Here is a 15,578-nt window from a genome sequence, read left to right as displayed (position 1 = left end):
AATCTGTATATTTACAGAACATCCAATATAGATAAGGCCATAGAAGGTAATACCAAGATAATAAGTTATGACCCTTCCAGTTTGGTGAGAGAATTTAGACATGCACACAAATAATTATTAGTAAAAAGAAATCAACAATATAAGAAAGGTGTATATAATATTTTACAAGGAGTAAAAAAATATTAATTTTAATCAGTACTGAGATGAATGAAATTGAAGTAGATTACAATTCAGCTGGGCCTTGAAGGTTGGGCAGAACTCAGAGCTCACCCTTTCTTCTCACTCTCCATATTTTCCAAATCAAATTAGTTACCAAGTCCAGTTGATTTTACCATACAAATATATCTTAAATCTTTCTACTCACTTTTTCAATTCAGGCCCCCATATTTCTTTGCTTTATTATTGCAGTAGCCTGACAACTCATACCCATACCTCTAATCTCACTTCTAATTCTTCTCGCTACACTGTTAACAGGATATCCTTTCTAAAATAAAATTGTAGCATGTGAAATTCTACTTAAACCGTCTCACAGCCTCTCCAAAACTACATGATAGAGTCCAAACTTCTAGGCAAAATGGACAATATTCTTCATATTCTGGCCTCCTCATTTATTTCCAACATTATCTCTCACTACTCATTTCTTTCCAACATGATCTCTCACTATTCCCAGACATGAATTTTACAACATATTCTCTAACCATACAAAAGTATGTGCAATAATCAAACATGCCAAGCTGCCTCATGACTTCTCTCCCATTTTTCCTTGTTCCATCTCTCTCAAATTTTATTCCCAAACAATTATGATAATCCTAATATGTCCACAGCTCTATTCCAAGAGTTAGAAATACAATAGCAGGCCGAAATAGACATGGGTCCTGCTCTCATGTAGTTTTCAGCCTGGAAGCCTGAGTATCTCTAACATACTGTCCTTTCTTTCTAGAATAACCTCTGAAAGATGCCCTAAACATTTGTGTCCCTGGTGCCAAACAATAAATAACACACAGAATATAACCAATAAATATCTGCTGGATAAATAAAAACAAGGAGAATTAGAACTTAAAAAAGGCATAGACATAGGAAAGGATATGTCAGATATAAGGAGAGCAAGTTTGACTGGAATCTAGGATTTATTAAAAGAAGAGGGTGGAAAGGATAAAAAGGGAAAAGAGAGAAACGGAAAAATGAACAACTTTCATGTATGTTCCAGATATTGTTTTAATTTTTGCAGTATGTACCCTCTCTTAATCCTTGTAGTAGCAATGTAAGATAGACAAACTAGGAGCTCATGCCCGAAAGGTAGTGTGAAATCAAACTGCAGCAGTCCTAAAAGGCTAGGGTAAGTAATTTACACCACATTTGCTAGACGCTGGACAGCTTTGAAGACTTCCTTTTTTAACATTCAAAAAATAATTTATTCCCATGGATATGGGGAGGGGGAAGGGTAAGCTGTGACAAGGTGAGAGAGTGGCATGGACATATATACACTACCAAACATAAACTAGATAGGTAGTGGGAAGCAGCCACATAACACAGGGAGATCAGCTCGGTGGTTTGTGACCACCTAGAGGGGTGGGATAGGGAGGGTGGGAGGGAGGGAGACGCAAGAGGGAAGAGATATGGGAACATATGTATATGTATAACTGATTCACTTTGTTATAAAGCAGAAACTAACACACCATTGTAAAGCAATTATACTCCAATGAAGATGTTAAAAATAATAATAATAAATAAATAATAATAATAATTTAACTGCCAACAGTACTAGATGGATGGAACAGTGTGAGAATATAGTGGTGACCTGGTGTAGAGCACCCAGGTGAGAGGACATAAAAGCTTGAACTGGCAATAGGAATGGAGAGTGATAACAAATGTATGCCCGTTTATTTCATGCTTATTTTATGCAAAATGTGGTGCTAAACATTTTATCGGTATTATTCATTCATTTTATATACAGGCATAAATATACACACATACACAGTTAATTGAAAGTGATTCTCAAAACCACACTCTGAGCCAAGTTACTATTATTATTATAATACTATCTTACAGAAGAGAAAGGGGAGGTTTAGAGAGGGCTAGGTAAGTTGTCTGAGGCACAGCTAATGAATGATGAAACCTGATTTCAAAAACCATTCTCTCTCTTGAACCTGTACTACTAATTACTTTGCTTTTTTATAGAGGTAAAATAGTAACTAGATGTGGTGAGTGGAGAAGTAAGAAAAATTGTTTAAATGATCACAAAGCATGCTATCTAGGTAACTAAAAGGATAATAGACACCATTTATTATGCAATTACGTGCCAGTGCTAACTATGCCACACACTTTAAAAACTTGATCTAGTTTAATTCTTACCACGGCCTGTACGTTAGGTAAAATAACTCCACTTTACAACAGATGAGTGTGTTGGAGCCATTTACTTTGGAAAACATGAATGGGTGGTACAATTAGAGATAGAGGCAGAAATAAGCATTTCTTTTCCCTCCCTTCCACACTGCCTCTCCATGCCCTGCCACCTCCCAGTTAGTGTTAGAAAGGCCAAGGAACAACTTCTTACTCCAGAAGACAGAAAACTAAAAGCATGTGAAGATACAGGCAGCTTGATAGAAAGAACAAAGAGGTTTAAGAATTTCATATAGGAATAGAATAACTCTTTGTAGTAAACTTGAAACAGTGAAGTGAGGGACATGGCTGAACAGAGATTTTGAAGAGAATAAAAAAAAAAAAACATACAAATGTAATAGGCCCGATTATAATAGCAATAATCCATACAGGGAGCAAGAAGTCTGGTTCCTGAAAATGCTTAAAAACATTAAGTTTTAATTGTATTTAAAAGCTTATCCTAATCAAAAACATTGATACATGTAAAAAAAAGAGTAAGATAAATTATTTTCATTATATATCCAAATTATACTATGTGGCCTTTGGAAATTTGTGCCACAAATACAGTGTACCTGGCATACATTTACCAAAGGCAACAGAGGGGAGTTCCTTTGATGTAACCAGTGAGACAAATGTTAAGAAAGATGAGCTAGTTATTTGGATATGATATAATGGATATTCTGACAAAAAATCACTAGAAAGTAGTCTGCTTTATAATGTCACGGAAATGTTCATAATTGCTAAGGCAAACTATTATTATACCATTGTGTGCTTAAATCACTCAAGGCTATCAGCGACTTCTCTCAGGCTTTACTTATGTTTTCTGTCTAATCTGTGACAGGTAGACATTTGTCACACTGATGCATTTGGAGACCTGAAATAAATTAGAACATATAACTGTGAACGTAGAAGGCCACCAACCTCATAGTCAGCTAACATTCTGAACAAACATTTTTCCTACAAAACCCTTTGATTTATTATTGTCTTGTCAAGGTCTGTTGAGTATCCGTCTGCTACACTCTTATTTTGTTTTATTTGTAACTAATACATGAGCTAATGTAAAAGGAAAAAAAATCTCAAAAGAACATAAAAGTTATACCAAACAAAACAATCAATGCATTGCAATAAATTTATCTTCTTTCTCATTTTATCAAGAGTATTGGTGTTACTATGATGACTCATTCTGCCTAAATTCTGCAGACATTTCATCTTGTAGCTTAAATTCTATCTTATTCACAAAAGAAATCTTAACTTGTCATAACAAAACTTATTTTTTCTTTTCTTTGTAAAGTACATTCTTCGATTATATTAAATAATTAGAGTATTCATCCTTCCTGGTGATGAGTAGCTTTTACTCTTACCTGTAACATGGAATAAATTTCAATCATAAGTCCCAGCGCTGTACAATGGACTGCCATTTGATCTGTTTTCAGATACAATGGTTGAATTAACACAAACAGCTAAAAATAATATGGCTTGGGTGGTCTCAATAAGCTTAATTTCACAAAGGTCTCAGGCCCAGGCAATGTCAATCTGTCTGCATCTTTTTGAATAAGAAAAATAGTTTTTAATCAACACCATCAAGAAATTCAGATAACATATTCTGGACAAACTTTTCTAGGAACACCACACAACTACTGAGAATGATAGACAGTTATTTTCTTCTAAGAATTATTAAGTGTATAGACTGTTTAAAGTATTTGGAAAAATAATGTGAAAATAATACAATACTGAACTCTTTCATCAATGTGTTCAGCAAATGCTCTTCCCAAAAATTTTTGGTGGGGGCCACAAGTCATTTTACTGATGATGGTTTCAACATCATTCTAATATTAAATGCTTATCACCATTAAAATAAAACCAATGATGGTAAGATTTACTATTATTTGGCCTCCAAATAACATTAATTTTATACAAGTCAAAACACAGCTATATATATAAGTATTGGTGTCCAATCCACTGTGCGTATATGTGTCTATGTGTATGCACACATATAAGGGCAGGTGAGTAGGAACTTCCGTATTCCTTAACTTGTTTAAACACATGATTGAAGATTGGACAAGTTTCAGACTCATACTCAGGATACACTATACCACCATTAAATCCTTGTGTGGAGTAGATGTTAGAAAGTAAAATTTAATGAGTGACAAAGAGTTTCATAAGTTAGGAAGAGAAAAAATAATCAAGAAAATATCTTTAAAATAATTCAAAATAATTAGAAGAGGCAAGGTCAATAAAATATCTACATACTTTTAGAACAAACTGCTTATGTGACTTTCAAGTATTACACGAATTGAAAAACAAGATCTAAATGAGGCAGCAGGGTGTAAAAGAAAGAGAATGAGGTCAAAATATCTGATTTCTGATCCAGACTCTATTATTTAATTGCCATAAAAGTTGGACAAGTTACTTAACTTCTCTGAACCTCAATTTCCTCATGTGTAAATGGAGATAAATATACAATATTAGTTCACATCACTTTATTTAGCCCACAACATCTTTATTAGGATATGCAAATAAGACAATATGCATGAAGGAAATTTGAAAATGGTATAGTATTATGTAAATAATATTAGTAAAATCTATCTTAATTAAGAAAATAATTATTCATAAAAGGCCTAAATTTCATAATAATTTATACTAAATACAAAAGTAATTTAGCATACAAAAAACATTTCACAGCTTCTTAGTTTGAAGAAACACTAACAGAACCTTCAGTTGGCAGATCGTCTTTAAAAGGATCCTCTCGATAATGTTAACACTTCTAGAGGGAGAAGTTCCAAAGAGTTTTAAATGCAATAAAAATCACCTATGATATATCTAAAATAAGACAATTTCATAATTACTCTGACTTTGCTATGTCTTAAAACTAAGAAAATATTTTTGCATTGTCTTTTTTAATTCAGCCCAAATTGAAAAAAAATACAGCTTACTAGACAATCTTTTAAATACTTACTCTCTAAAAGCAAATGTTTAAAATGTAAATATTATTATTACTTTTCTTTTGCAGATAGTAATACCTTTAAAGATTTTTAGTATTGCCCTTTAAAATTTTATCACACGGGGATTTCCCTGTGGTGCAGTGTTTAAGACTCCATTCTCCCAATGCAGGGGGCCTGGGTTCCATCCCTGGCCAGGGAACTAGGTCCCACATGTATGCCACAACTAAGCATTCACATGCCACACTAAGGAGCCCACGAGCCGTAACTAAGGAGCCCACATGCCACAACTAAGGAGACAGTGAGCCACAACTAAGTAGATGGCGAGCTGCAACTAAGGAGCCCACCTGCCGCAACTAAGACCCGGTGCAACCAAATAAATAAATAAATAAATAAATAAATATTAAAAAAATGTTTTATCACACTACTAATCATATGAGTAAACATGGTGCATAAACAACTCCATGTAGGGAGAATGAATTGGACAGTGGGGCTAATTTAACTACACTGGTATTCTGACATATTACTAGAAACAAAGCATCCAAAATTTCTCTATTTTTAACTGACCAGGAAAACTTTATACAACTTTCAATGTGGCCAGTTGACTGACAAGAAGTAACAGTCATATTAAAATCAATTATCTAATTACCTTCATAATAAAGTAAAAATTACACACTTATTGTATAAATTCTGTATGGAGAATACAGAATTTTAGAGTATAAGTTTTACATGTAGATACAAAGAATTATAAAATATACTACTAGTGTCCTAATGGACATTCAGTCTACTTGGAGAGACCAAACATGTATCCCTGAAATGATTAAATAAATTCCGAACATGCCAAATTTTTATTGTGAACTAAAATTGTATATTTATCTCCATTTACACATGAGGAAATTGAGGTTCAGAGAAGTTAAGTCACTTGTCCAACAAAATTCCAGACATGCCAAATGCCAGTGTATAATTACATGTCAATGTTAACAAAGAGTAAACTATGTTTTACAGAAGCAAATAATACTCTATGCAGTCATGGTCTGAAAAGTCTCCTTCATCAAAGAAGATGGCCTCAAGTCAAACCTCAATTATAACTAGCTAAGTATAACAGAGGAAAGAATGTGTCCCAGGAGGCAGGAAAAATCTGAAACAAAGGCAAAGGAATTATTATTATTCATTATTCTTGAATCATTAACTGATTTAATTGTATAGCATACAGGATTTGTAAAACGAAATAGACCAGGTTGAACATAAGGTTGTTTAACCTTTCTGAGTCAGCCCTCTTAGTTATAAAATGAAGTCAGAAACACTGATCTTATAGGATTACAATGAGAATGAAATAAATTTGTGTATATAAATTGCTTAGAATACTTTCCGGCACATAGTGATTAAAAATCATAATGATAGTGATGATGATGATAATAATACCTACTACTTCCACTGACAAGAGGCACAAGAACAGATGAGAGCCCATGAAGCATAAGACTTGCACTAGGATAATGACAGGTAGAAAAGGAAGGGCTCATATGAGGAGAAATGACAAGGAATGCTACCATGAAGGAGTACTCATAAGAACCAAAGCTTAGTTTAGATACAAATGATAAAGTTGGAAAAAATGTCAAACTTGTCACAAAAGTTTCAAATCTATTTGCATTAAAGAATGATGACAGCACTGACCAAAACAAAACAAAACAAAACAAAAAACACTGGTATCATCAGAGGAGATAATCTGTTTTTCTGGGAATCAACATGATCCTCTCAAAATCTGACCCTCTCAAAATCTAAAGCATCAATTTATAAGCGGTGGCATATATTTCCTTCATACTCACGACCCCTTCTAATTTATCAATAGTTTTACATTTAAATCAATGACAATAACAGGTTAAGAATCAATTCAAGAACACTAGCAGGGAATGGGTCATATTACAGATGGACCCTCTTATTATTATTAAAAATAATAACAAAGACTGATTAGATTCTTTCTACATGTGCCAAGCTACTTTACATAACAACTCTGTGAGGTAGATGCTACTATTATTTCCATTTCATGTGGAGAAGCACTCACCTAAGGTTGCATGGTTAATAAATTACAGAGTTATCTGAACTCATGCAGTCTGTCCTTTGAGTCTATGCTCTTAACAAAACTTCCTATAGTTTCCTATAATTTATTTTTGAGTAGCACAAATATCAGATCATGTCACTCCTCCTCTGCTCAAAACTCTCTAATGGTCTTCCATTTCACAAAGCCCTTCAAAATTTGCCCAGCCAACCTCACCTAACTTAACTGACTCCATCTTCTACTCCTCCACTTCTGGATCACTCTATTCCCATCAGCAGAGCCTTGTTACTGTTCCTCAAACAATGTCTGTCATAAAGCATTTGTACTTAACGTCCCACCTGCCTTCCCCATCACAGCACAGATATTCAAGGATGGAGCATTTGTTCTGTCTTCTCTTTCAGGTCTTTGCTTAAATATAATCTTCTTAGTAAGGCTGAAAACTAAAATTTTTCTCACCATCAACACCCATTTCTCCCTATACCCCCTCCTTGCTTTACTTTTTCTCCATAGAACTTATCTAATATAACATAATCAACCTCATGTCCTTCTTTTTTATTGTGTTTATTGTCTGTGTCCCATCATTAGAAGGTAAGTTCTAAGAGAGTAGATAAACTTTTGTATCTCTCATACCTGGAACAGTACCTGTCACATAGAGCTGAATAAATATTTGTTGAATGTATACATGAATAAATGAATACAAATATATTGGTAACTAAACAAATTTTGTTTTCGAAAAAAGGATAAAGGAGAAAAGGGAATAGGAATTAATATTTATTGAGCATCTAACGTGCGCCAGAAAGTTTACAAGGTGTTTAGCATCCATTAACTCACTAAACACTCATCTAATTCTCCTGTGAGACAGATATTTTTTTGCCCTGTTTGCCCAGGAAACAGACTGAGTTTAAGTGGCCTTTCCCAAAACAAACTGCAGTAAGTAATGAAGCCAAGGTGAGACAGTGGCCTTTTTGATTCTGAGGGTCCATGAGCTTCTTGCTTTATCACCCTGCCTCCTGTAAAGTATTTTAGGTAGTAGCTAGGATTTACACATCTAATCTAATCTAGCAGGAATCTTTAAAAACATTTCCATGAGTAAGCATCATCATATTCAGATGGATGGGTGCAATTCTAGTAACTTTTCAGATAAACAATATTGTGATGATTAGTTTATGTGTCAACTTGTCTAGGCTACAGTACCAAACACTAATCTAGGTGTTGCTGTGAAAATATTTTGTAGATGTAGTTAACATCCAAAATCAGTTGACCTTAAGTAAGTGAAATTACTCTCCATAATGTGGATGGGATCTCATCCAATCTGTTGAAAGGCCTTTAGAGCAAAAACTAAGGTTTCTTGGAAGGAGAAATACTTCTTTAAGACTACAGTAGTGCAGATGAACTGGTCTGAAAGGCAGAAATAGAGACACAGATGTAGAGAACAAACGTATGGACACCAAGGGGGGAAAGCGGTTGGGGGGTGGTGGTGTGATGAATTCGGCGATTGGGATTGACATGTATACACTGATGTGTATAAAATGGGTGACTAATAAGAACCTGCTGTATAAAAAAATAAATAAAATAAAATTCAAATTAAAAAAAGAAGAAAAAAGAAAGATTTAAGTCAGAAGTCTTCATGTTTGTCTGCTGACAAACTATTGACATTCAGTGAGAAATTTCAATGCAAAAAAAGAAATGGTAATTCTTCCTCTAAAATTCATCTGCTTTTGAAATTGTCAGCAAATAATAAAAGTGGACATTTTGCTAATGGTGGCATGGGGTAAAGACCATCTTCCATATGAAGTAAATTGTAATTGTACTATTAAAAAAAAGACTACAGCAGTGGCAATCATTTTGTAATATATAAAAATATCAAATCATTATGTTGTGTATCAGAAATGAATATTGTAAGTCAATCGTTAAAAAAAAAAAAAACCCGCACTGCTTTAACCCCTATATGAGACTCCAGCCAGCTTACCTGCCCGACAGACTTCAGACTTGCTAGCCCCCACAAATGTGTGTGCCAACTCTTGAAAATAAATCTCTTAATATATAGGTATAAATTTTATTGATTCAATTTTTTTCCGGAGAACCCTGACTATTACAAACACTGTCTTCAAGTCTGAAACAATAAGTAAGACAAAACAGAAAATCCAGACGTAGACTTCTAGCAATGCTGAGTATAACAGGCAATAAACATTTGTTAAGTTTAGATAAACAAATAGATGGCTTACTTAAAGGAAAAGGAAGAGAGAAAGCCTATAAAATTCTTAAAGAAAATACTGTCTGTCAAGAAAAACTGTTTTTTGGGGGGTTCTTTTTATGCTTAATAAAAATTTTATTTCCATTTTTTCTTTGTTCAAAGGTATCCAAACACTGGTAAACTTCTTAAATTGAAAGAAGAGTCGTCTAATTTATTCAGCTCATTCAACCATCAATATTGAATGTTTGTATTTTTTCTTACACATATTTCTTGTATTCCAATCGTGACATTCTAGAGCACAGTGAGCACATTTATAACTTATTACTGCATTACTACCTTGGCTATTCCTTGACCAAAATTTACTTCATACAACTGACAGCCTAACTAACCTACTAAGAAAACCTGTTTTAATAAATTTTGGATAGGTATTAAACAAAGATCTTGTTTAATTTGTATAGGGTTATCAAAATTCACTACAGATAGCTGGAATTAGCATTAATAATTTTATTTGGTTTGAATCTTAGATTTTGGCTTCTTTAAGGTGTTCTTTGCTATGGTATTGGCATAAGGTATAATTCTCCACCCAACTATTTCAACAGAGTCCTAATGCAGTGCTAGAAAACCACATGGGTGCCCTTAAGACCACTGAAAATGAAGTTAACAAATGGGGTTCATTTAGCAAAGAGTCTCCACTCTATGACCTTGGAAGTCATTTAATAAAGGTGAGTTTAATACAGTTGTGTGAAATAAAGAGAAAATTTATATGAAAATACTTTGTACACTGTAGATCACTACACACATATTATTTTTGCTATTAAACATTTGATGGTGACAATAATGGCATGACATCTAATTCTATCTCAAATTGTGTTTAGAAATACTGTCTTTCAAAACACCATAGATCCAAAACCAGAAAATTAAGTCAGACAGTCAAAATTATTAATTGCTATGAAAAATAATTAGGGAGCTTGAAAATCTCACTATAATATATCTACCACCTGTTTAGTTTGACTGCATTGGGAATCTCAAAAGCCTATATCATGGTCTCTATATTCATGAAACCTGTGTTGTGTGCCTCCTGTACCTCCTCCAATTATGACCCCCCCACTTTCAAAAAGTATGGCTGGAGTACTTGAAGCAATAACCCAGAATAATACAAGTATTTTAGAGTTACAAGGTACTTAAATGCCAAATATGAGCATTACTGCAGAGACCATTTAGGTTTCTAAGCAATAAGTATAACATGAAAACTATTATAAGGATATTTTAAGCACCAGGACTATATTATGTTAGAATACAAGGGGAACAACTTCTTAAAACAAAACAAAAAACTATAAATTGCTATAACAAAGGGAAGCTAGTCTTCCCTATATATCTGCTTCCACTTTTCAAGTGCTTCTTCTGTGTTAGTTCTATTTATTAAACAACAACCAAAAAAGTCCAATATTTCCAATCCATTCTAAATTAAATCATCTTAAATCATGCCTTCTGAAATTGAGGAGGAAACACTATTAAGCAACACGAAAAGTCAATTTTTCCAATTATTTCCACCTAAAATTAAACTTCTACCCTCAATGCTCTATCTTCAATTCTAGATTTATGTTGCAATAAACATTACTGAAAAATAAGTTGATAACCACTTAAAGCCTGGAAATCTTTTAGTTATGCCAAGTTGTATGTTACAGAATGTGTTATCACTTGTTGTGAGACAATATCATTTATGTCTTCATAATGCGAAGTATCAAACCTATCTGACACAATCTTAAGAGAAGATACAAGGTAGAGAAGATATGATCTTTGAATGAATACCTGATCCTAAAAAAAAATAAATAAGCAAAGAAGGAGGTTTAGTTTCCTATGTTTGAAGTAAAACATAATACCCCAAATAACCTCAGATGATCCAGTTAATCATTTGAAAAAGGCTTTAAATATATAAACACTGGCTATACCAAATGAGATCTGGAACAGGCTAAGGTAAAATAATACACATTAAAATATTAAACCATATCAAGAAAATTCTTCTTACTCTCGCTAGAAGGAGAAAATTAGGCAAAAACAACCAGCACTTTCTGTGAATCAGTTAAGATATTTTACTGTCAGAACACAATGCTAAGCTATTTTCAGACTACTAGTTTTCACAACAGGCTTAAAAATAAATCAACTTTGCCTTTCAGGAGTTTGTCTTATTTCAGACATGTAATTGTTGTTACTTCTTAAAATGTTTCTGTGCCAGAAGAACTCTTCTATATCACCACTTGCTTTTTTGTACTTGGAATTCATAATTAAACACTAGAATACTACCCACACAATGTGAAATATACCACAGATTTACGTCCATGTACTATTTTTATTAAAAAATATTTTAAGTTGTAAAAAAAAAGTACTATTGACTAACTGTTCTACTAAAAAAATTTTTTTTACAAAAACGATATAGTCCTTGAAAGGTAAATTTCTTTATGGTAATATAAAGTTTAAATAATTTAGATCTTCTTGTCTCTTTAAACCTCTATTCCAGCTTTCTTCTGCCTTCAATATTAGTTAATTGTTGAATTCTCAAAAATATCCCACAAAGTACTAAAAACTATAACACAAAGGAGAAAGAAAAGCAATGTGAATTACTGTGATATCCAAACCAAAGACGTTATAAGAAAAGAAAACAGGCACAAATTTCACCAAATTATATAGAGAATAAATATTTGCTTTAAAATTTCAGATGAAATTTAAAATAAAAGCATTGTCACCAATTTTAAATTCTACAGGCAAGTGTAAAGACATTTGTGCTAGAGTTCAATTCTACAAAACAATTTATAATTTCAGGGGTAACTTTAAAATATAAACCTTAATATGATAATCATATGAAAGAAGCATCACTTGCCTTCTGGTAGATATATAGTAACTCTCTGCTATCAAGCAAAGTTATTATTAGTAGGCTCAATGTTTTAACTTCATTATACAATATAATGTAAATGCAATCTAGGATAACTCTCATTAGTGCCAGTCTACATCTATTACTTTGGTTGAACAAGTTGTAACTAAAGCAAATGAGCTAAGTATAGCAAATATTGCCTTATTCCACCATAAAAAATGTTTTTTAAAAAAATCACTTAATTTTGTTAAAATGTTTTAATTTGTACTAATTCACATTATAATTCTACCTAATATAAACATTAATTCTGCATCTTCTCTCATGATCGTTTATCCAGGTTTTGAAACACATGTAATTCAACAGATAATTATTAAACACTTAATATATAAGCAACACACTAAGCTCTTTATATAAAAATGTGGCTATATGACTTCAGGCAAGTCATTTTACCTATCTAGGCCTTAATTTTTTCAATGATAAGTCAAGAAGATTAAAAAAGATGATCTCTTCAAGCTCAAATATTCTGTAATTCTAAAATAAATAGCATCTAAACATATCTGACTATAACTTAAGAGACAATTCCTTTGCATTTTTAAGACAGTTAAGTAAACTTGAAATAACTCTATTATAACTTAATATCATGTCACGTGAGCTGGAAATTTAAACCCAAAGAATAAGTATCAAAATGTTGATAAATGAAACAATGAATTTTTTCCTATAATTTCTGAAAATATTAGTTGATCTTTATCATCTAAGAAAATATGAATTATCTTTGTTATTGTTACTCATGGAAAAAAGGTTCATGTGAAGAAGGGATTTTATCTATGTTCTAGGATAAATGAGAAAAGAGGCCATCTATTTTCCTTCTCCAAATAAATGGTTATAGTCACAGGCAAGAGAACTATTAAGGGAAATTAGAAACAGGAGGTTTCTCTTTATGAGAAGTAACCTTAAAATTATCAGTAATAAACAGTATTAAATCATCTTTTGAATTATTATTGATCATGGAAAAAAATTAAAGCAGTCAATAAAGTATAATCGACATTTAAGAGCAAATCAATTGCATTAACTCAAAATACAGAGCACTACACGAGGCTCTAGCAGGAGTCCTGAAAAGAAAAATTATAAATCAATAGTATTGCAAATATATATAAAATCTGTTTCAAAGAACTTTGTAGTAATGGCTTCATAACTAAGTGCTGTTGCAATGAAAACACAGCTGATTGTGATCAATTTGGGAGTCTTTCATTTTACTGAAATTTCCATTACAATGTTATTTGAACAAATCACAAAATACTCTTGTATGGCATCCTAGTGATGTTTTATAAAATGTGAAGTTTACTGTACTGGTTAGCTCATCATCACCACGGGGAATCATCAAATGGAAATGATTCATTCATGTAAGCTGACTCCTATAATCGTTAACCACTTGTGCACTCCAATTGAAGGAGTACTGATAGAGTCAGGAGGTTTTCAAACTGGTCTCTGTTATTTACCACCACTTGCTCCATGGTTAATTGAGACTATAATAAATTGATCCAGACATGTTTACATTTGTCAAAATAAGAACTCAAGGTATAGATGCAAGGAGTTTATAAACAAAACTAAACAATTTTAGGATTGAATTTAGAAGTTCAAGCTTTAGGAAAAAACCTTGGAGTTTATTGATGGTCTCTTTCTGCACAAATAATATTTGATATTGACTTTAGACACAATCCCCTATTATGACATTCTGTAGGCTTTGTTTCTTTCTTTGGGAAATAAAAAATGAAGATACACAGGACTGAATGACATTAAACACACAAAAATCTCATTTGGTAGTTCAAGTTATTAGTGACTTTGCAGCAAGGTTTATATCCTGAAATTTCAAAATAGTATTTTAAAGAAAGAAAGGAAACTTGGAATTATGACTCTACACTAAATTATTTAACAATTCTCGTGGGCTTCTGAGGGAAATGAAAATTCAACAATATACTTACTAGCACAGTATTTCAGTTTATAATATCACCCATATGCTATATTTTATTACAAATTCAAATGGATTCTAGGAAATAAAACAACAATAAAATAAGCCGTATACCTAAATTACACATTGAGAAGATTATGGTTAATAATATTTCATGAATGTAAACATTAAAAATAAGCTAAGATGAATTGATTACTAAGAAACAAGTTTACATATTTTTTATACTATCATTTATATGAACAACCACAGTTTCCTTTAGGAAATAAACATTATTATTTTACACCAACAGAAGTTATTGATGACATTTCCCAATACAAAAGAGAAAGTAACAGTAATCTATAATTATATCATTTATGTTGACTTTGGGGAAAATATAATAATGCTTCAAATGGCATTCTAAAAGGTATGGCTCAGCCAAGAGTATACGGGCAGCAGCAAGACTGAAACTAAGTAGCTGAATGTAAACTTAGGTGAGTCCTAACATAAGCTTTGCAGTTAATATTATGCATCACTTTTTAAAAGACATTTCATATTCTTCTGTTTCTTCTGTGCTTCTACTCAACGATTTATTGTAATGAACATTATAAACTAGTAAGTTAACATTTAGGTATGAGTCAATTTTTTAAACATTTGCTTGATATCATTACATCATTAACTTTTAATTCATAGTAAATGAATTCCAGTAAGTGAATAATATCTTACATAATATTTTCATCTCTAAATAAATCCAAACAAAAGATCATAGTTATTTAATAATTTTCACTGTTAAAAATCACAAAGAATTAAATACCATCCATCTTGGTTTAAGACTCTGTCAGAATATTAAAATATCTTTCCAATGATATATTTGAATTTATTTTCAAATAACATATGTGATTCATATGTGGTTTGGTGAATCAAACGTCAGAAATAGTCTGAGTCAACTATGATATGTCCCAGAATGTCTTCCCACTTATAAAGTTAGTTTACAACTTTGTTAGTTAGTTACAATTAGTTTACAATTTTGTGATATGGTATTCATTGTATTCTCAAATGCCACGAAAACTAGTATAACAAAAGACAACGAACAGAATATTAACTCAATCTGGCTCTGGGCCAGAATTGGGGAAACCTAAAAAGAGAACATGGCTAAAGATGAAAAATATCCAAGACAGTAATGACTGCATGTCTAAATTATATTA

The 15,578-nt window shown here is 32.3% G+C and overlaps 1 protein-coding gene across 5 annotated transcripts in view; it reads right to left on the bottom strand.

The window, feature by feature from the left end:
- METTL15 (methyltransferase 15, mitochondrial 12S rRNA N4-cytidine) overlaps positions 1 to 15,578 on the bottom strand; it is a 379,555-nt gene that overhangs the window by 291,998 nt on the left and 71,979 nt on the right. Inside the window, exon 1 of one of the 5 annotated variants that reach the window (XM_081241340.1) lies at positions 3,741 to 3,849. The exons of the other annotated variants lie outside the window; for them this stretch is intronic. Within the exon in view, the coding sequence (XP_081097466.1) occupies positions 3,741 to 3,797 (57 nt within the window). The 5' untranslated portion in view covers positions 3,798 to 3,849. Of the gene's footprint in view, positions 1 to 3,740; positions 3,850 to 15,578 lie in introns of those variants that run through there. 5 annotated transcript variants of the gene reach the window in all.

The sequence above is a fragment of the Mesoplodon bidens genome, assembly GCF_964165515.1.
Source record: "Mesoplodon bidens genome assembly, chromosome: 7".
Lineage (NCBI taxonomy): Eukaryota > Metazoa > Chordata > Mammalia > Artiodactyla > Ziphiidae > Mesoplodon > Mesoplodon bidens.
The sequence above is the reverse complement of the archived record's forward strand: the minus strand, read 5'-3'. Positions and strand labels throughout refer to the sequence as shown.